The 23,746-nt window shown below is 37.7% G+C and overlaps 1 protein-coding gene across 1 annotated transcript in view; it reads left to right on the forward strand.

Annotated features, from left to right (window-relative positions):
• Positions 1-21,317, forward strand: part of gdf11 (growth differentiation factor 11) — a 48,459-nt gene extending 27,142 nt beyond the window's left edge. Inside the window, exons 2-3 of the mRNA XM_052568989.1 lie at positions 20,094-20,467; positions 20,657-21,317. Of these exons, the coding sequence (XP_052424949.1) occupies positions 20,094-20,467; positions 20,657-21,037 (755 nt within the window). The 3' untranslated portion in view covers positions 21,038-21,317. The remainder of the gene's footprint in view (positions 1-20,093; positions 20,468-20,656) is intronic.
• Positions 21,318-23,746: the final 2,429 nt, after the last annotated feature.

The following is a 23,746-nucleotide window of genomic DNA, read 5'->3' on the forward strand; positions in this document are numbered from 1 at the left end:
TCAGATTGTGCAGAAGAATCATCTGTTTCCTGTGGTCTTGTCCCGGTGGTCGTCTGAGACAAGGTCTTTACAGGGAATATGTATCTGGGGATCATCTAGTTGTCCTGATCTCCGCTGTCTTTCAGGGCTGTAGAGGTCCTTTCTAGGTGCTGATCCACCATCTGGTCTGGATACATATTGGCTCCATGAAGGGGCAGACTGGGACTAAAAAGTAGCCCTGGACTTTCTGGCCCTCAGTAGCACACCACATCAGAACGCATCCACCCCTGTTTTGATGTCATTTATTAATTTAATATTTAAGTATACAGTTTGAGGATTTTAAACAATAAGCAACTGATCCTCCGTTGAAAAAAAAAATGTGTGCATCAGCTGTTCATTTAACTGTTGTTAAATGAATGAATGTTCAGTTAACAGATCCATACGAATCATGCATGAAATGGAAGTTTATAAACTCAAACGATAGCTTTATGTGCTTTACAGATGAACTTGAAGTCTTTATTCATTCAATATGTTCAATAATAGATTATGTTTGACTCTGTAATACAAATTCATGATCCGATTCATGAACAGATGATTCTTTTGAGTCAATCTTTTAAAATAATCATTTATTTTGTTGAATGAAACCAGTGTGGAAACCAATGGTTCACAAACGGGATAGATCTGAGGTGCAGGGATCATAAAATCGAAAATATATAAAAAATATGTCACCGCCCTATCTCAAATAGTGATGTAAAATTCCTAACTTGATTCAAGTTGTTCACTCGCTTGAAGGGGTGAAACATAGTTAATCGTTTGCACTTGTTTCTAAATCTTGCTGATTTAAGCGTTTTAAACAATTTGCGTGTGTTCGAAGCTTGCACGCACTCGTTCAAAGCATGCACTGAGAACAGCATTTCAGACTATGCGCGTACAAAGAATTAATTCATCTTTCATGTATCGTAACTTCTGAATGAACACATACAAACAAATTATCTCAAAATAATTGTCTGTTATGTTTTAAGTGAACATATACAGTGGCCTGCTGCTCAGCGAAATTCGCTGTACCGGATAAATCTCTCTCTCTCTCTCTCTCTCTCTCTCTGTAAATTAGAAGACATGAAATGGGGCGTGTTCCAGGATATCCAATGGAGTGGACCAAACTAAACAGGGAGGGAGACCAAACTAAACAGGGAGGGAGGGCAAAACACTCTTTTGGATCGACTCACTCATCCATTTGCGTAGGAAAGAGATGTAATATTATGACTTCCATCATTTAAAAAATATATATATTTGTTTACCGGGTGGGCCGGCCCACATTGGCCAGCAGCCAACCGGGAAAAGTCCCGGTGCTCCAGATTGCCAGTCTGCCCCTGGATCCGGGTGACTGCAGTGACCCTCTGATCTGGATACAGAAGAGAAACAGACTAATATAAGCGTAGATGTCATTCTTCTAATGAGGTAGCAAGTACATCGGGTGTTATGGGAAGTGCTCTCAGTTCTGGTTTAGCTAATTAATGCAGTCTAAAAATCCTTTAACGTATTTGGATATTAGAAGCCCATTAGTGTGTTATGTGTAAATCAGGTTAAAGCGATGGGTCTTTAATCTAAATTTAAACTGCAAGAGTTTGTCTGCCTCCCGAACAATGTTAGGATAGGTTATTCTAGAATTTAGGCACCAAATAGGAAAAAGATATGCCGCCCGCAGTGGATTTTGATATTCCAGGTATTATCAAATTGCCTGAGTTTTGAGAACGCAGCGGACACAGAGAATTATAATGTAACAAGATCTCATTCAAATACTGAGGTTCTAAACCATTCAGGGCTTTATAAGGAATAAGCAATAATTTAAAATCTATTCAATGTTTGATAGGGAGCCAGTGCAATGTTGATCAGGATTTGAACACCTGCCCACACTGCCAAAAGCACCAAAAGTTGGTTAAATGACCATGGTGTTGGTGTGCTTGACTTGCCAGAAAACTCACCAGACCTGAAACCCATAGAGAATGGAGTATTGTCCTATGGGGTATTGTCAAGAGGAAAATGGGAAACAAGAGACCAAAAAATGCAGATGACCATCCATATCACTTCCTTCATTACAACACTGTCTTTTGTCAGCATTTCAGTGTTAACTTCTCTGAAATCATGCAAGAGTTTCTGTAAGTTCCACCAAGCGTACATGCGTAAACCTCTAAGACTACTACTTTTTTTAGGCTTTTAAAACTTAAATTGACTTTTGTCAGGGCTTCCATGAGTAATTAATGCAGAAGGAGCCCCTATCAAGTAGTGAGTACAGTAAATGAACATAATTTCCAGTAGGCTAATAATTCAATAAAATGTTATTTTTTATTGGTCTTATGAAGTATTCTGATTTGTTGAGTATTTGTCTCTTTGCCCGATGCGCGTCTCTTTCACTAGTTTCTTTGTCTCTCTCTCAGAAGGGCCTCATCTCTCCTGAGAAAAAACAAATTATATAATATTGTATGTAATATTATTTAGGCCTATGCAGTTGCAAAAATTGCAAAAGCCAAACCAAACGAGACATTTGTCCTAAGCCGGATCTCACAGCAATTCGTAAACATTTCACGAGGTGGCCAATTCATACTTTTTTCTTTTTGCTAAATTGTAAGTATTTTACAGGTTGCACAATTCATATGAATTTGTGAATGACCAATACCTAACCCCGCCCCTAAACCTACCAGTCACTGGGGTCTAGACACATGATACAAAATCGTATGAGTGAGGTTGTGTGTGTATATATATATATATATATATATATATATATATATATATATATATATATATATATATATATATATATATATATACTGTATATATAGGTATGACTGTTTAATAACAATAGCATGCAGTATGAGCCTTTGTGTAAAGGTCTTTCTTTACATTTTTAATGCGTAGACTATTACCCATGTTTTGAAATTTACTCACTGTAAATTTTCTGGAGAAACATACCAATTTGAAAAATTAATGAAATGAAAATTAGACATAAAAACCTGGATGAAGAATACTTTCTCACTGCTAAATTCTGAGAAAAAACAGAGGTGTTAATTATAGGACCTAAAAACTCTGCTTGTTGTAACTTAGAATGCTGTCTAAGATGGCTGTTCCGTCAATTCTTCATCATCAGTTAGGAAACTAGGTGTGCTGTTTGATCGCAATCTTTCCTTTGAAAACCACATTTATAGCATTTGTAAACTGCATTTTTTTCATCTCAAAATTATATCTAAATTACAACCTATGCTCTCAATGTCAAACACAGAGACATTAAGTCATGTGTTCATGACCTCAAGGATAGATTATTGTAACGCTTTATTGGCTGTTTTTTTTTTTTTACACAATTAATAAAAAGACTCCAGCTGGTCCAAAATGCTGCAGCTAAAGTTCTTATTAGAACCAGGAAGTATGACCATACTAACCCGGTTCTGTCAACACTGCACTGCTCTCTATCAAGTATTTGAGCGGGCTCTTAATGCACAATAGTCCTCAATGTCCACTTCGTTCTCAGAACATGGCCAATTTGATAATACCTAGAATATAACTTCCAGTTGGCACCACGGAGGGCAGCCATGGTTTGATGGTCTTTGGTACAGGTACTCTTTCTGTTTGTTTGTTCTGTCTTAAAGGGGGGGTGAAATGCTCGTTTTCACTCAATATCCTGTTAATCTTGAGTACCTATAGAGTAGTACTGCATCCTTCAGAACTCCAAAAAGTCTTTGGTAGAGGTGTTAATCATAGGGCCTAAAAACTCTGCTTATAATAAACTAGAACACTGTCTAAGACTTGATGGTTGCTCTGTCAATTCTTCGTCATCAGTTAGGAACCTAGGTGTGCTACTTGATTGCAATCTTTCCTTAGAAAGCCACGTTTCTAGCATTTGTAAAACTGCATTTTTCCATCTCAAAAATATATCTAAATTACGGCCTATGCTCTCAATGTCAAATGCAGAAATGTTAATCCATGCATTTATGACTTCAAGGTTAGACTATTGTAATGCTTTATTGGGTGGTTGTTCTGTACGCTTAGTAAACAAACTACAGCTAGTCCAAAATGCAGCAGCAAGAGTTCTTACTAGGACCAGGAAGTATGACCATATTAGCCCGGTCCTGTCCACACTGCACTGGCTCCCTATCAAACATCGTATAGATTTTAAAATATTGCTTATTACTTATAAAGCCCTGAATGGTTTAGCACCTCAGTATTTGAATGAGCTCCTTTTACATTATACTCCTCTACGTCCGCTACGTTCTCAAAACTCAGGCAATTTGATAATACCTAGAATATCAAAATCAACTGCGGGCGGCAGATCCTTTTCCTATTTGGCGCCTAAACTCTGGAATAACCTACCTAACATTGTTCGGGAGGCAGACACACTCTTGCAGTTTAAATCTAGATTAAAGACCCATCTCTTTAAGCTGGCATACACATAACATACTAATATGCTTTTAATATCCAAATCCGTTAAAGGATTTTTAGGCTGCATTAATTAGGTAAACCGGAACCGGAAACACTTCACATAACACCGTACTTTCTACATCATTAGAAGAATGGCATCTACGCTAATATTTGTCTGTTTCTCTCTTGTTCCGAGGTCACCGTGGCCACGAGATCCAGTCTGTGTCCAGATCAGAGGGTCACTGCAGTCACCCGGATCCAGTACGTATCCAGACCAGATGGTGGATCAGCAACTAGAAAGGACCTCTACTGCCCTGAAAGACAGCGGAGACCAGGACAACTAGAGCCCAGATACAGATCCCCTGTAAAGACCTTGTCTCAGAGGAGCACCAGGACAAGACCACAGGAAACAGATGATTCTTCTGCACAATCTGACTTTGCTGCAGCCTGGAATTGAACTACTGGTTTTCGTCTGGTCAGAGGAGAACTGACCCCCCAACTGAGCCTGGTTTCTCCCAAGGTTTTTTTCTCCATTCTGTCACCGATGGAGTTTCGGTTTCCTTGCCGCTGTCGCCTCTGGCTTGCTTAGTTGGGGTCACTTCATCTACAGCGATATCATTGACTTGATTGCAAATAAAAACAGACACTATTTCAACTGAACAGAGATGACATAACTGAATTCAATGATGAACTGCCTTTAACTATAATTTTGCATTATTGAGACACTGTTTTCCTAATGAATGTTGTTCAGTGCTTTGACACAATGTATTTTGTTTAAAGCACTATATAAATAAAGGTGATTGATTGATTGATTTGGTTTTATTATATTCATAAGAGAAAGATAGTCCACTTTGTCGTCTTTTTTTTTTTTTTTTTTTTTAAGCTGTACATGTGGAAAGTGCAGTTTGATGACAACATCGCATGTTGTTTACTTGATGTGCTTACACGCCGATAGCTAAGTTAACAACACAGAGATATTTGAAGCAGTTTTACTCACTGCCTGCGGTTCCAACACACGATCGTGACCCTTTTTCGTTGGGACTGCATTATCCTTAAGAAATAAACGATGTGCAAATCCGGCGTCAAACTGGGCCTTGTTTGTAAAACAAGCATCTTCGAAATGCAGGGGAACAAACATAAACACTTGCACAACTCCGTTGATGCTCTGTAAAAATAAACTCCATCCACTGGTCCCTTAATGCTGTTTCTCTTTTGGTAATCTGTGCAAGGTTGTCTTGCCCTGGCAACCAAAATAACACTTCTTTTGTGACATTCCGCGACGCTCTCGCTCTGGTCAGTGGCTCCCTGGTCAGTGGATGTCTCGTCTCTGCTCTGCTATACGGGAGCGCACGCTTTTCCGGCAGACGTGCCCGTAGGACCCATATAAGGAAATTCCGCTCCATCTAACGTCACACAGAGCCATACTCGGAAAAAACTTTCCGAAACTTGTGACAAACCGGAAGGAGTATTTTTGGAACAGAAATACTCCTTCAAACGAACAACTTAATTTTTGAAACTTTGTCCATGTTTAGCATGGGAATCCAACTCTTTAACAGTGTAAAAAACTCATTATGCATGAAATAGCATTTCACCCCCCCTTTAAGCAAGATATTTTTCAGATCAGCTTTACTAGAAACAAACTTCTAGACATCAGAAATAGCACACCAAATAACTTTCTGCGGACATTTAAGCATTCAGATGTTTCACTGGACATTTTAGTCGGAGGAACTACGTTCCTGTACAAGCACTCCAGGTGAGGCAAGTGAGGGAAATGCACCAGCAAGCTCGTTAAATTCTGACAATTCAGATTTAAGACGCCATTGTCAAACATTCATCTGGCGAATCTCCACTCCCTAGCAAATGAATCAGACAAACTATGACTCCTCACACACATAAACAAGGATTTTTTTAAACTCATCTGCACTCTGCTTCACAGAAACCTGGCTGAACGGAGCAACCCCGGACAGTATGTTACATCTAACGAGCTTCCAGCTGTACAGAGCAGACTGCATCACCAAGTCATCGGGGAAAACAAGAGGCGGTGGAATATGTTTTTATATCAATGAAGGCTGGTGTACAGATTTGACAGTTTCAGAGAAATATGTGCTGCCCAAATTTGGAAGCTTTCTTCATTAAACTGTAAGCCTTTTTATTTACCGCGGGTTTATTCTGGTGAGTGTATACATTCCTCCTGATGGGTGTGTGAGCATCGCGCTAGAACTGTTGGCCAATCAGATCACACACATAAAACAACTCTACTGGACTATTCCATTATTGTTCTCTGTGATTTTAATAAAGGAAATTTCCCCCCGTGAACTGCTTAAATATAGACAGAACATCACATGCCCCAACAGAAACAGCAATATAATGGACCACTGCTACACTGTTTTAAAGGATGCATACCACAGTGCCCCCAGAGAAGCTCTTGGACTCTCGGATCACTGTTTGGTTCATCTTCTACCAGCCTACAGACAGAAACTCAAATCTACTAAGCCTTTAGTTAAAACTGTGAAGATATGTACTGCTGAAGCAGAGCAAGATTTACAGGCCTGCACTGAACTTACTGATTGGAGTGTTTTTGAGGCTGCAGCTACTGATCTGGATGAGCTTACTGACACCGTGAAATCCTACATCAGTTTCTCTGAGGAAATGTGTGTTCCCACTAGGACTTATTTGTCTTTTAACAATGACAAACCTTGGGTCAGTGCAAAACTCAAACAGCTTCGCCAGTTCAAAGAGGATGCCTACAGGAGTGGGGACAAAGGCTTGTACAAACAGGCCAAATACACACTGAATAGGGAGATAAGTTAAACTATTCTGAAAAGCTAAAACCACAGCTTTCAAGTAATGACTCTACATCAGTGTGGAGTGGCCTGAGAGCCATCACCATCTACAAGATCCCATCCCCCAGCACAGAGGCCAGTCAATATCTGGCTGAAAACCTGAATGAGTTTTACTGCCGGTTTGAAAAGCATAAGCCTGGTCTGACACCCCACATCTGTTCTGACCATCTCACAGCACAGCCAACAACACCCTCCCCTCCCTTCCCCCTATTTTTATCAGCTTGTACTCAGGATCTTCAATGAGAATGTGTGCAAAGTCTTCAGGAAGCAGAAGATAAGGAAAGCCAAAGCCCCAGATGGTGTCTCTCAAGCCTGCCTCAAAATCCTGTGCTGTCCAACTATCACCCATCTTCACATTGATCTTCAACAGATCCCTGGAGCTGTGTGAAGTCCACTCCTGCTTCAAATGCACCACCTCATCCCCTTACCCCCCCCCCCCCCCCCCAAAAAAAAATCAAAGGACTTAATGACTACAAACCTGTTGTTTTTACATCTGTGGTCATGAAGTCATTCGAGAGACTGGTGCTGGGCTACTTGAAGGACATTACTGGACCCTTGCTGGACCCCCTGCAGTTTACTTACCAAGTAAACAGGTCTGTGGATGATGGAGTCAGTATGGGATTGCACTATATCCTCCAACATCTGGACAAACTAGGGACTTATGCAAGGATCTTGTTTGTGGACTTCAGCTCTGCTTTCAAAACCATCATCCCGGACACCCTTCAGAATAAACTCACACAGCTCTCTGTACCCACCTCCATCTGTCAGTGGATAAGAAGCTTCCAGACAGACAGGCAACAGCTAGTGAGGCTGGGAAAAATCGCATCCAGCACCCATACCATCAGCACCGGAAATCAACACGCTGAAAACTGTGGAGATGATTGTGGACTTCAGGAGAAACCCCCCTACTCTCCCTCCACTCACTGTCATAGACAGAACTGTGGCTGCAGTGGAGTCGTTCAGATTCCTGGGGACAACCATCTTTCAGGACCTGAAGTGAGGCATTCATATTGGCTCTATTGTGAAAAAGGCCAAGCAGAGGTTGTACTTCCTTCGTCAGCTGAAAAAGTTCAATCTGCCACAGGAACAGATGACACAGTTTTACTCTGCTATTACTAAATATGTTCTGTGCTCTTTTAAAATTGTCTGGTTTGGGTCAGCCAGCAAATCAGATATAAGAAGACTGCAACTGACTGTTAGGACCACAGAAAGGATCATTGGTGTGCCCCTTCCCAGACTTCAGGACTTGAGTAACTCCAGAGTGAAGAAGCGGGCAGGTAACATCATCAAAAGCCGTGGTTCCACAGCTGGAACTTTACCCAGGAACTAGAGACTTTTGGCTGGTACTCAGTGTCTTTCCAACGCAGGAACCAGGATCTAAATAAAGTTCCGGGTAAAAAAAAATGTTCCTCAGAAAGTCCCTGCTGGCGAGGTAGTACTTTTTCAAAGTTCCGGAACTTTCAGGGGCGGGACTTAGGCACTAAACGTTCTGATTTGTTGAGTTTATGCAGCATTTTGATTTCAACCACCATTTATTTGGATCTTTTTCAAAATATTTCTGTAATTGCGTCATGAAATGTAATCTTAAAAGTATTTCAGGCAAGAATGTAGTTGTTTAAAACTCAAATCCGTGGTTTATTTATAAAGACAGCGCCTATTAAAAAACTGTGTTTCGCCGATTTCAGAGACGATCAGCTCTATGCGATCAACAGGAGCTCAGTGCCCATGTATCTGCCTAGAGCAGTCTCAACTCAGCTAGTCCTTTTGACATTCGCCACTGGCTCTGATGTTTCTTTAGTGGTTAAACATAAAATATAATTCCTTTTGGGTAAATCTAAAAAGTAATCTCAATGTATCTATATGTTAAAATGAAATAAAAATAAGCAATTTATATAATATTTTGTTTCGTTGTAATGGCTGTATATATACACATTTCCCTGAACTAAGTACATTTCTGTGGCTATTTTCATGTTTAAATGAAAATGAAAGGAGACAGTAGTATTTGATATTCTACTTCATTTTGTTGTAAATATACAGTGAGAAAAATAGCAGTAGCCAAGGTGAGCTGACTGATATTTTCAAGGACGCTGCTGTTTGCAGAATTACGTTACTGGATTTGCGTCGGCGCGGACATCACACTCCCGAGTCAAATGCGAACTATCGAGGATGGAAGTCCAAAATTAGCATACTGTGTATTGAGAAACCCACACAGACCTACGTCACCAGACTGTTTGCATAATCTTCACAGAACTTTAGACCGCAGTGGAAACGCAGAACACAACAGGTCTGGAGGGAAATAGTTCCTGGGGAAAAAAAGTTCCTGGTACAATTAGTCCAGGTAAATTTGGTGGAAATGCGGCAAAAGACCCCTCTCCCTGTACACAACCTGTTTACACTTATCCCCTCAGGCAGATGCTACAGATCTCTGGGCACTAGAACATCTAGACATAAAATCTGTTTTTCCCCCATGCCATCTACAGCTGAAACAGCTAGCATATCAATAATTACTTGTGTTCTGTAATTCTGTGTTCTATAATTAATTTTTCGTAAATCATTCTACATCTTTAATTATTGTCTTCTCAAGTATTATGGAAATACATATGCATATATATATATATATATTATTTACACAGTTCTATATAGAATAAAAATGCACAAAATCTGTATATAAATCAAATATACTGTTCCAGATTCTTGCTAAATCAATTTTTATGTTTTGTTCCCATGTCATATGCGTATGTATGCATCCATGTTTTTATGTAACAGGAGCACCTTAAATACACAACAAATTCCTGAATATCAAAATCAGCTGCGGGTGGCAGATCTCCTATATAGTGCCCATTCTTTAGAATAACCTGTGTTATTGTTCTGGAGGCAGACACAATATCTCAGTTTAAATCTAGATTAAAGAACTCTTTAACCTGGCTTACACATAACACACTAACACATTTCTGATATTTAAATCTGTTAAAGGATTTTTAGGCTGCATTAATTAGGAAAACAGGAACCCAGAACACTTCCCATAACACTCGATGTACTTGCTACATCGTTAGAAGAATGGCATCTACGCTAATATTAGTCTGTTTCTCTCTTATTCTGAGGTCACCATAGCCACCAGATCCAGTCTGTATCCAGATCAGATGGTCAGTGCAGTAATGAGATGAGCCCCAGAGACAGATCCACAGTCACTTGTATCCTAGATGGCCTATGGATATGACTACAGGAAACAGATGATTCTTCTGAAGATGATCTGACTTTGCTGCAGCCTGGAATTGAACTCTTTGTTTCATCTGGCCTGAAGAGAACTGGCCCCTCTGAGAACTGAGCCTGGTTTCTCCCAAGGTTTTTATCTCCATTCTGTCACCAATGGAGTTTTGATTCCTTGCCGCCATTGCCTCTGGCTTGCTTAGTTGGGGTCACTTCATCTACAGCGATATCATCGACTTGATTACACAGATACTATTTAAACTGAACTGAGCTGGATGGTGACATCACTGAATTAAATGATGAACTGCCTTTTTGCTTTATTGACACACTATTTTTCTATTTAATGCTGTTCAGTTGTTTTGTCACAATCTGTATTGTTAAAAGTGCTATATAAATAAAGGTGTCTTGACCTGACTGCATTGCAAGCCATACTGTGTAGACAGATGACTCAGTCATCGCTTCAGACGAAGTAACCTAAGAAACCTGTTGCATTCGCAAATACCTGCTTATATAGCCAGATGACTCCTGGCATGCTCTTGTGGGCTTTTTTTTACCATAGGCTTGTGCAGATCTGCTGCCAGGTCATTGGTCATTGGTTTTTATTTAGACTTTTATACACTGCGAATAAAGGCTTCAGTTCAGGAGAAAAAAGGCTTTTTCCCATAGCGTTTTAAGCAGACACAGTAATCGTTCCTGTATCTCAGGGAACCAAGGTTACATTAGTAAATGAGTAAGTTTTCAGTCACTATGTAAGCACTCAGTTTTTTCTGTTATTTGGCCAAAAAAAATCATATTATAAAAGATTTAGCACTTTGCACAAGCTATTTGACTGTAAACTGACAGCAAATGCAATTACTCTCTTCTCTGCTCCTCAAATACATACACACACACACACATATATATATATTTATATGTATATAATTTTTTATTTTAATTTATTTTTCTTTCATTTAATTTAGGAAGTGGATTAAGTGGGAGGCAGCAAGTTAGGGACAGCGATATCTTTATATTATTTAAATAACCCAAGACTCATTGCGGTTTATTTATTTTTAGATTTTTATTTACTAATTTATTCAATTGCACAGCTCTGCGTGCAGCAATAACTCAGTGCTAGACTAGTGTTCTATAAGCGCCACCTGCTGTCAGAGATTGAATTAGCATTTTCATCAGAATCAGAAAGCGCTTTATTGCCAAGTGTTTACACACAGAAGAAATTTCGTCAGGAGCTTCCAGTACAGAAAGTACAAACATAGTGCACACACACACATATAATTAAGGAAATAAAACTAATAATAATAAATAGTAATAATAAAATATTAATTCAGCCCATCTGATGTTTTTGTGCACTTGCTTCATGTTGCATATATTGTTTGTTTGTTTGCTCAAGGTTAGTTTGGCCAGTAACAGAGCAAAATAAACATTTAATAAATGTAAAAACAAAAAAAAAGGAGCAAAAGAATAAGAACTAAATAAATTGCCAATGAGAATGGGAATCGGCTCATTTGATTGTAAAATAAATAAAATCCTGATCAGTGCATCCTTAACTGGAATAGTTAGGCCTGAAAAAGAATGGTTTATTTTAGTTTTATCTTTGAACTATTGTACCTATTTGTGCAAAATGGTTATTATTTATTAAAATACAATGTTACAGTCAACAATGAAAAAAATAAGTCTGATTGATTGATTGATTGATTGATTGATTGATTGATTGATTGATTGATTGATTGATTGATTGATTGATTGATTGTGGCAAGTCCTGTGAAAATTTTGCCAGGGCAAGTAAAAAAAATTAAACCACTGGCCGAACTGGACCAGTAGAAAACTTATTTAGCATTAAGCCCTGTTAATACAATCAAAATCAGTGTCTTAACACTTGTACACAGATCTGTAAAACACATAGGTTGCATAATGATATGCCCAAGTTAAAAACTTAAAATATGTACTTGAAAAGAAAAAGGATGACTTTGAATAGCATAACTGTAAAATTGTGAGGAAGAGCTGATCAGTTCTTGCACATGTATTTCCTGGTCTGAGAATGAATTCCTGCTTAAACAGCAAGTAATGGATACAAAAAAAGATAAGTAAATGTATGTGTAAGGAGAATGTATGTGTGTGAGAAAGAGTAGAAATGTATGTATGTGAAAGGAAAATGTATGGGTGTGAGAGTAGAAATATATGTATGTGAAAGGAGAATGTATGTGTGTGTGAGAGAGTAGAAATGTATGTATGTGTAAGGAGAATGTAAGTGTGTGAAAGCAAGAATACATGTATGTGTAAGGAGAATGTAAGTGTGTGAAAGCAAGAATATATTTATGTGTAAGGAGAATGTGTGTGTGAAAGCAAGAATATATGTATGTGAATGGAGAATGTATGTGTGTGAGAGTGGCAGAATGAATTATGGCTTGTACGGCCCCTCATAGGTCTCTACACATACACATACACACACACATACATATACAATTGCATAATAAATGAAAAGAAAATAGAATAGAATACAAAAAGATTAGAAAGGTAGTTAGATTTTTTTAAAGATTAGAATTAGAATAGTGAGTAATAAGTTTAGAGGGTCAAATAAAGATGGAAGAGATGGGTTTTAAGGCGATTCTTGAAGATGGCTAAGGACTCAGCTGCTCGGATTGAGTTGGGGAGTTCATTCCACCAGAAGGGAACATTTAATTTAAAAGTCCATAAAAGTGACTTTGTGCTTCTTTGTGATGGCACAATCAAGCGACGTTCACTTGCAGAACGCAAGCTTCTAGAGGGCACATAAGTCTGAAGTAACAAATTTAGGTAAATGGGTGCAGGGCCAGTGGTAGTTTTGCAGGCAAACATCAATGCCTTGACTTTTATGCGAGCAGCTATTGGAAGCCAGTGCAAATTGATAAACAGAGGTGTGACATGTATCCTTTTTGTCTCATTAAAAATTTATCTTGCTTCCGCGTTCTGAATTAATTGTAAAGGTTTGATAGAATTAGCTGGAAGACCTGCCAAGAGGGCATTGCAATAGTCCAGCCTGGACAGAACAAGAGCTTGAACAAGGAGTTGTGCAGCATGTTCCGAAAGAAAGGGCTTGATCTTCTTGATGTTGAATAAAGCAAATCTGCAGGATCGGACAGTATCGGACATCTCTCCGATAGCACAGATGTCCCAGGAATAAAGAGATAATGTCTCGTTAGAGTGACCAGCTTTGGGAAGCGCCTTTTATTTGCTTGTGGATGTTTTGCGTCTCAAGTGATATTGCATTGTACTTGCACTACTGCTTTATATTAATACCGCGTAGCATATTTTGCAAGTAACTTTTGCCCTTTTTCTCGAAATGGGCCTACTTTTCGTTTGCTTCATTTGGCTTGCTCTGCTAAATATGTCTGTTGGCGTGTAGTTGCGTGTGTCAATGCGCCCAGGGGGTTCATGCACACACACGCGTGCACGTCTTTCTTTCCTTCTTTCCAAAGCGCTCGGGCAGTTGCGCTCCAGAGGCGTCTGTCATTGCTAAGCATCCATTAGCTGCGATCTCCGTTACAACAAGGACGTTTCAGTAATGGATTTCCACCACCAAAAAACCCTTGCCGTAACTCTGCTACAAGATTTATTTTCGAAGAAAAGTAAAAAAAAAATCTGCAGTGTTTGGGTACATTTTTCAAAAACAACAGGGAATTTCACCCTGAAAGAAGCTGATTGAGTTGGTTCTTTTCACATGGCCTGGTGCACTTGCGTCATTCTGAAAAGCTGAGATGTTTTTTAACTAGATGCGGTGCGGACGATACTGGTAAAAATGAGCGCGTCGCAGCACGTCTCTTCCATTATGAGCGCGCAAACCACATTTAAAATAACGAACTTGAGCACAAAAAAAGATGTGATATGTGAACGGCCCCTTCGTTCGAATCGGTCAAAATGTTTACTTTTTGTTAACGGTTAAACGGTCAGCATCCCTAACTGGCATATAAACATAAAATAACATACACAAAAAGTCAAAATGTTGGTATTTCTTGCTCTGAATCTGCCATCCCACATGGAAAGAACCTATATGTGGATATATGCGCATATATGAAACTTATATGCAGTATATATGCACATATATGCTGCATATATGCACATATATGATAATATATATATGTGCATACAGTATTGTTCAAAATAATAGCAGTACAATGTGACTAACCAGAATAATCAAGGTTTTTAGTATATTTTTTATTGCTACGTGGCAAAAAAGTTACCAGTAGGTTCAGTAGATTGTCAGAAAACAAACAAGACCCAGCATTCATGATATGCACGCTCTTAAGGCTGTGCAATTGGGCAATTAGTTGAAAGGGGTGTGTTCAAAAAAATAGCAGTGTCTACCTTTGACTGTACAAACTCAAAACTATTTTGTACAAACATTTTTTTTTTTCTAGGATTTAGCAATCCTGTGAATCACTAAACTAATATTTAGTTGTATGACCACAGTTTTTTAAAACTGCTTGACATCTGTGTGGCATGGAGTCAACCAACTTGTGGCACCTCTCAGCTGTTATTCCACTCCATGATTCTTTAACAACATTCCACAATTCATTCACATTTCTTGGTTTTGCTTCAGAAACAGCATTTTTGATATCACCCCACAAGTTCTCAATTGGATTAAGGTCTGGAGATTGGGCTGGCCACTCCATAACATTAATTTTGTTGGTTTGGAACCAAGACTTTGCCCGTTTACTAGTGTGTTTTGGGTCATTGTCTTGTTGAAACAACCATTTCAAGGGCATGTCCTCTTCAGCATAGGGCAACATGACCTCTTCAAGTATTTTAACATATGCAAACTGATCCATGATCCCTGGTATGCGATAAATAGGCCCAACACCATAGTAGGAAAAAACATGCCCATATCATGATGCTTGCACCTCCATGCTTCACTGTCTTCACTGTGTACTGTGGCTTGAATTCAGAGTTTGGGGGTCGTCTCACAAACTGCCTGTGGCCCTTGGACCCAAAAGAACAATTTTACTCTCATCAGTCCACAAAATGTTCCTCCATTTCTCTTTAGGCCAATTGATGTGTTCTTTGGCAAATTGTAACCTCTTCTGCACATGCCTTTTTTTTAACAGAGGGACTTTGCGGGGGATTCTTGAAAATAGATTAGCTTCACACAGACGTCTTCTAACTGTCACAGTACTTACAGGTAACTCCAGACTGTCTTTGATCATCCTGGAGGTGATCATTGGCTGAGCCTTTGCCATTCTGGTTATTCTTCTATCCATTTTGATGGTTGTCTTCCGTTTTCTTCCACGTCTCTCTGGTTTTGCTCTCCATTTTAAGGCATTGGAGATCATTTTAGCTGAACAGCCTATCATTTTTTGCACCTCTTTATAGGTTTTCCCCTCTCTAATCAACTTTTTAATCAAAGTACGCTGTTCTTCTGAACAATGTCTTGAACGACCCATTTTCCTCAGCTTTCAAATGCATGTTCAACAAGTGTTGGCTTCATCCTTAAATAGGGGCCACCTGATTCACACCTGTTTCTTCACAAAATTGATGACCTCAGTGATTGAATGCCACACTGCTATTTTTTTGAACACATCCCTTTCAACTAATTCAACTAATTGCCCAATTGCACAGCCTTAAGAGCGTGCATATCATGAATGCTGGGTCTCATTTGTTTTCTGAGAATCTACTGAACCTACTGGTAACTTGTTTGCCACGTAGCAATAAAAAAATATACGAAAAACCTTGATTATTCTGGTTAGTCACATTGTACTGCTATTATTTTGAACAATACTGTATATGCTGCATATATACTGCATATATGCTGCATATATGCCGTAGATATGTTGCATATATTCGTATATATGCCACATATAGGTAAAATTGAGGTGCATATATGTGCATATACAGGAAATATAGGTCTCCTGCATTGCTTCTTCATATCCACATATAAGCCCTATACATACAAGATATGTCTTCTATATAGCTAATGGCAGGATCTGGTAATTTTGTAGCTCATATCTCATTTTTGACTGTCATACATAATGCCTAGCTCATATTTTCTATTATCAAGGCAAAAACTAAGAATTAATGAAAAAAAATGATGCAAGAATTATGTATGTGGCGAACATGTGAAATTGGTATCACATGTAATTGGCGTGTGATGGAATTTAACTATGGCAATATATTAACATGATATATTAACTATGATATCTACACGTTTTCCAGAAATATTTACAAGGTCAATTCTTTCTTGTAGGAAGATAGTGGAAAATAAGGAAATGTATAACAAAATGGTTTTTAATTTTTATTTTGTCAAACTTTTTTTTCAATTTCAAGTCATTTCCAGATTCACATCACAGCTCATACACATCCACACATTCACCGTTACATCCACCAAATGCAATGTGTGCATGTACATATGTGTATATATGTGTACATATGTGTATATATATGTGTGCATATATGTGTAAATATATGTGTGCATATATATACATATATTTGTACATATATATGTACATATTAGTGCTGTCAATCGATTAAAAAAAATTAACTAATTAATCGCACAATTTTTTAAAATTAATCGCGATTAATCGCGATTAATCGCAATTAAAAGACTGAAACTTTTTGGATATGTAAATGTAAAATGTAAATAATTAAAGTAAACTCAAGACAAAGAAACTATTTAAATTCAAAATATTATTGTTTATTGGAATTTTTGTTTAAGTTGTAACACAGATTTTCTCATGTAAACAACATACCTGCAATAAACCATCAATATCCTCCAAGTTAACTGTTGGCTTGAAAGCCATATTTATTACAGAAATAAAAACACAGGCATGTAATTACCATTTGAATTTCAAAACAATCAATGCCAATAAAAAACAAAAATGATTTCCATGTTGAATTCTAAGTGGACTGCAAAAAAATTCCAAAGTATAGTCATTGCCAGTGCTTTAAGTGGGCCAGAGCACAGGTACTCAGTACCGCCACTTCCAAATATAGCTCTTGAGCGTACCGCCACCTCTCCGTGCGCCCAGAACGTACTTGTAGCGTACCGGTACGCTCATTTGGACATCTGTTTTAATAGAGGTTTTAATCTTTTACCTGCACTGCCGATTTTCAGAGCGCCCTTCACAATGCAAGCTTCCTAATTCATCCCACACAGAGCAGAAACTACATTACCCATTCACCCTTAAGTTATACAAGTGAATAGCGCATGTGTCGCTTTTCCCACTGTTAAGTGTCAACAACTCAACGTGGCCGGAGAAGGTGTGTGAAACTAGTTGTGAGTTATACTAAAGCAAAATCTTGAGTATTTATTGTCTGATAAACATTAAAAACTGTCTGCGGAGGTTGAGTCGTCCTGCAGCCCCCGCTGGCTGTTCATTGGCTGCAGCATCTTTTTTCTAAGTTCTAAAAAAATACTGTAGATGGCAAGGCACAAATTTAAATATTCATTTATCTAATTAATCTATAGCCTATGCACAAAGACAATATGATCTTTTTGTCCCCTTTTTGTTTTAAAGCTTGATGAAGAGAGAGAGCGCAAGTTGCTGCAGCTGAGGAGGACAGTGATGCGCGCGTACAGGAGAGATTGACAGTTCGCGGCACTGTGTACAAAAAATACTCCGCTACACAATTATTTCGTTATTTTCGTTTAAGCTTATTAACGTTAGCATTATAGAAAGGTCTGATTTACGCACTGTTACAGTCATTGTTTTTTTTTTTTTTTTAAACAATGACATTTGAGTTCATGATTTTAATGTTGCTGTTTCTTGTGGCAGACTGAATGAAGAGTAATGTTTCTTGTGGCAGACTGAAGAGTAATCCGGCAGAGTTTTATACTGAAACTTTCCGTCTAAAAGTCATTCCTTGGTCTTATCCATATTTCTTTGCACGATGAACACACATAGGCCACAACTGGAAATAAAAAAACTGCAACCGCGTTAATTGCGTTTTTTTTTTTTTACGCGTTAAATATTTCAAATTAATCGAATGCGTTAACGCGCTAATTTTGACAGCACTAGTACATATATGTACATATAATATAGGAAAACGGCCAGTTTCATATATGTCACATATATTAAAAACCTATATTGAAACATTTATGTTTATATAGGTTTTTTCCATGTGGGATAAAATAAAATAAAAGCTTATTGATCTTTGAAATGGTGTACCTGCGTTATTATGCCATTATCATTATATTAGTTGAAACTGGATTTGGATACAGACTGGATCTGGTGGCTATGGTGACCTCGGAATAAGAGAGAAACAGACTAATATTAGCGTAGATGCCATTCTTCTAATGATGTAGAAAGTACATTGTGTGTTATGGGAAGTGTTCCCGGATTTCCTAATTAATGCAGCCTAGAAATCCTTGTGTTATGTGTAAACCAGGTTAAAGAGGTGGGTCTTTAATCTAGATTTAAACTGACAGAGTGTGTTAATGTAAGTTAATGAAAATACAGTTATTCATTTATAGTTAATGCTAATTCACAGAGCATTAACTAATGTTAACAGGCACCACGTTTGACTTGAATAATGCATTAGTAAATGTTGAAATTAACATTAACTAAGATTGATAAATGCTGTAGAAGGATTTTTCTTGCATAGTTCATGTTAACTAAAGTAGTTAACTAAGATTAACTAATGGAACCTTACTCTAAAGTGTTACCAGAATATCTCTTTGGGTTAGAGACTTTAGACTTTGTAACTTTAGGGATTTTATCTATTCACAAACAGCTTGTAACATTCCAAAGAGAAAGTAAAACTTGAAATTGCATCATATGACCCCTTAAAATTTAATTTATTTTAAATTTATAAATAACTGGTAATCAGTCTCCATCTGGGACTTTGATCTCACTCTGTCTTCAACTTTGTCTGTTTGTTTTATACTCTTGAAGTTTTGTGGCTGAAATATTTTATTAAAAAAAAAATGTATATATATATATTTTTTTTTTTTTTTACAGTCACAGTACTTAATATGTATTTAATTAAAAGGCTGTGTTTTTTTTCCTCATTTGTTTGATATGGAGGTAATTTTAAGATATATTTATACTTAAATAATCATTTATTCTTTTTCAGTCATATTTTGTATTGCAAGTATGACAATTGGCACCATATATTATTCCATTTTCAGACACCAGCATCTGAATGGGGTTTTATTAACAAAGTTCAGGAGGAGCACGATCAGATAATCATCCAATTTTGCACAGTTGCATCTCGTTTAGCTAATCATCTTAACTAGCACACAAGCGTATATATATATATATATATATATATATATATATATATATATATATATATATATATATATATATATATCCACTCTTCCTACCTCCTGTCCCACAACAGTTTTTCGGCATCCCTCCTCCACCCCAACTCCTCACTTCTAATCTATTTATCCCAAATTAGGGATAGGGGGAGTTATTTGGGTTCGGGCTTTGCTCCGGGCCCGGACCCCTCCCCCAGGACAGCATGCCAAAATATGCCTACTATTCGCCTTCAGATTAGATGTAAGGGTAAAAGATTAGAAAGGGTTAAATGCATGTGGCCACCGTGTATTGTTTTCCTGAAGCTGCTGCCAGCTATATTTCTATTTTAGATTTATATTGTTTTGTTTATATCATAGTGTCATACTATTTGACCATTTTAAATGCAATTTCAGTGAATAATAGCATTTTATTTTATTTCCTTTAGCTGAACCTCTGGTGCAGGTGGATGGGAAACCCAGCTGTTGTTTCTTCAAGTTCAGTCCAAAACTGATGTTTACCAAGGTTCTGAAAGCCCAGCTGTGGGTTTATCTGCGTCCACTCCAGAAAACGTCCACTGTTTATCTGCAGATCCTTCGCCTTAAACCTATCACTGAGCAGGGAAGCCGACACATCCGCATCCGGTCGCTCAAAATCGAGCTTAGTTCCCAAGCTGGTCATTGGCAGAGCATTGATTTCAAACATGTGTTGCAGAACTGGTTCAAGCAACCACACACAAATTGGGGCATTGATATAAATGCCTATGACGAGAGTGGCAATGACCTGGCTGTGACATCTCTGAGGCCTGGAGAGGAAGGACTGGTAAGGACCCTTAGACCTGCTAGATAAAAAATACTGCTATAGTGGAAACAATAATCATCATACTGAGCCAAATATTATTTATTTTTATTTTGTTTTAGCTTTATGTCACTTGAGAAGCATATGAGTCTACAATTTATACAAGGTACTTGACCCATCTCTTGTATGTCTCCTTATTCCTGTAATCTCCAGCAGCCATTCCTGGAGGTCAGGGTTCTTGAAACAACCAAGCGATCACGGAGAAATCTGGGTCTTGACTGTGATGAGCACTCCATGGAATCCCGCTGTTGTCGCTACCCGCTCACAGTGGACTTTGAAGCTTTTGGCTGGGACTGGATCATTGCACCCAAACGTTACAAGGCAAACTACTGTTCAGGCCAGTGTGAGTACATGTTCATGCAGAAGTACCCACATACTCATCTGGTTCAGCATGCCAATCCTAGAGGCTCGGCAGGGCCATGCTGCACACCGACGAAGATGTCACCGATAAATATGTTGTACTTCAATGATAAACAGCAGATAATCCATGGCAAAATCCCAGGAATGGTGGTGGACCGTTGTGGCTGTTCATAGAATAATATGTTTTGGTTGAGCTAAGGGAAATTGATGGAGGGAGGGTATTAGGGATGAATCTAGCACCTACAAGTCTCTGCAATTACCTTTTATTGTCCTCACACTCCTTGGAAATAGTATTTCATAATGTACAGAGAACAAAAAGACATTTGTATCCTTCTTAACTCTAGTACAGCACTCTTAGATCCAGGATCCTAATTTCTCACTTTATTATTTGAATCTGAATTTTAGTTCTACCACAATTGTGTGTGTGTGTTGTGTGTGTGTGTGTGTGTGTGTATTTGTCTGAGTGTTTGTGTGTATATGTATGTATGTATGTATGTATGTGTGTGTGTGTGTGTGTGTGTGTGTGTGTGTGTATATATATATATATATATATATATATATATATATATATATATATATATATATACATATACAGCAGGCAAAATAAGTATTAAACACAAACATTCTCAGTAAATATATTTCTAAAGGTGCTGTTGGCATTAAATTTTCACCAGAAGTCAGTTACTGTCCAAGTAATCCATATAAACAAATAAGTTCAGAAATTAAATTCTGTGTTATAAAATGGAATGACTCAGGGAAAAAGTACTGAACAGATGACGAAAGGGAGGTGCAATAAAGCATGGAAAGCCAAGACACCACCTGAAATCTATCAGTAATTAGAAAGCAATCCTGCCCCTTGTCTGACCAACGTGTCACACAGAAAACATTTCATGATGGGTGAAAGCAAAGAGCTTTCTCATAACCTTTGCAACCTTATTGTTGCAAAACATGCTGATGGCATTGGTTACAGAAGGATTTCTATATGAATGTTCTAGTGAGCACTGTTAGAACATAATCTGAAAGTGGAAAGGACAAAATTTCACCATAAACTGGCCACCGCCAGGTGCTCCTCACAAGATTTCTGATAGAGGAGTGAAATTAATTATCACACCATGTTTGGGGGTCACATGGCATTTGCACATCACCCCAAAAAATCATGGTCTAGCACTGGTAAAATGCATATAATTGAAGGAAGGACGAATGGAAAAATGTACAGAGACATTTTTGATAAAAATATGCTGCCATCTACCCAGATGTTGAAGATGAAATGAGGATGGACATTCCAGCGAGACAATGATCCCAAACACACAGCCAAAGAAACTCTCATTCGGTTTCAGATAAAGAAAGTAAAGTTGCTAGAATGGCCCAGACAATCACCTGACTTGAATCCAATAGAAAGTCTATGGAAAGAACTAAAGAGTAGAGTTCAAAAAAGTGGCCCACGGAACTTTCAAGATTTGAAGAATGTTTGTGTGGAAGAATGGGTCAAAATCACACCTGAGCAATGCACACGACTAGTTTCTCGATGCGTGACTTGAAGCTGTCATTACCAACAAGGGCTTTGTATGAAAGTATTAATTAAATTTCAGTTAGCATGTTCAATACTTTTTCCCTGGGTTATTCCACTTTATAACACCGAACTTAATTTCTAAAATAATTAGTATTTCTTTCTTTATTTGTATGGATTACTTGGGTTGCTAACAACATCTGGTGAAAATTCAATTTCAACAACCATTATAAATATATTTACTGGGGAAAATGGTGATGTGTTCAATACTTACTTTACCCACTGTATACACACACATTTTTTTGGATGCATTTTGTTAGGTAGTTCTGAGATTCAGGTCCACAATTTTGCTTTACATCAAATATATCCTCATTGTCTTGTTGCTTTTTGCAGTATTACACATTCAGAGAAAATAGAAAATAAAAATGCTGGAAAATTGTTGAATTACAGCTGGTAAGGGGATACTGTCGGAATGGAGGATGATATAAAAATTTAGTGCAAGATATAATAGATCATAAGACAAAACACTCATTCATTTGTGGAGTTGTTAGTGTTGATCTATAATTTAGGAAAGTAAAATATTATCATATATTTTTTAATTATTACGTACGTGTGTGTGTGTGTGTGTGTGTGTGTGTGTGCATCTTTCAGTTGTAAGTTTTGAAATTGAGTCCAAAGTGTTTAAGCCAGCATACTAAGTCTCATTCTAGGTTTCCTACATGTATTTTTTATTGTATTTTAATGCTAATGTTATGCATTAGAGAAATCGTGACAAGAGACAAATGCACCTCAGCCCCTCCACTAAAGCTGTTTTCACTATGGTGTAGACCTAATTGTCTACACCAAATTAAAAATTTATTATTTAAAGAAGTGAAATGTGACACAAACAGTAATTGTGCAAAAAAAATAAAATAAATCCATACTCTTCGATTTTACAGAAATGCTATTTTCAGAAATGTCTTTGCTTACATTAACTCTGCCTTTAAAATCTGTTATCAATAAATCATTGCCAAGGTAAACCAAAATAAAACATAAAAATGTTCATGACTATATGCAGTTGTACTAAATAAAGATGAGTTTTCATCTGCACTTAATACAATAACATATAGATCTCTATATTGGCACATGTATTTATATGAATTCAAAGAACAGATGTCACTGTGGATCACAACAGTACTCTATCCTTTGTAGATAAGACACTTGTCTGCAGTTTAGAGAAATATAGAGAAAAGTAATTAGTAAAGAAAAGTAAAAGTATTTAATTAAATACTATTCCCTGTTCCGTACCAAACTTTAATGGTACAGTAAACTCTGGGAGAGCTGAAAAAGCAAAGGATGGAGAGGGGTAGTAGTACAGTAGAATATAAATCTTTTCT

Source organism: Carassius gibelio, chromosome B11 (assembly GCF_023724105.1).
Source record: "Carassius gibelio isolate Cgi1373 ecotype wild population from Czech Republic chromosome B11, carGib1.2-hapl.c, whole genome shotgun sequence".
Lineage (NCBI taxonomy): Eukaryota > Metazoa > Chordata > Actinopteri > Cypriniformes > Cyprinidae > Carassius > Carassius gibelio.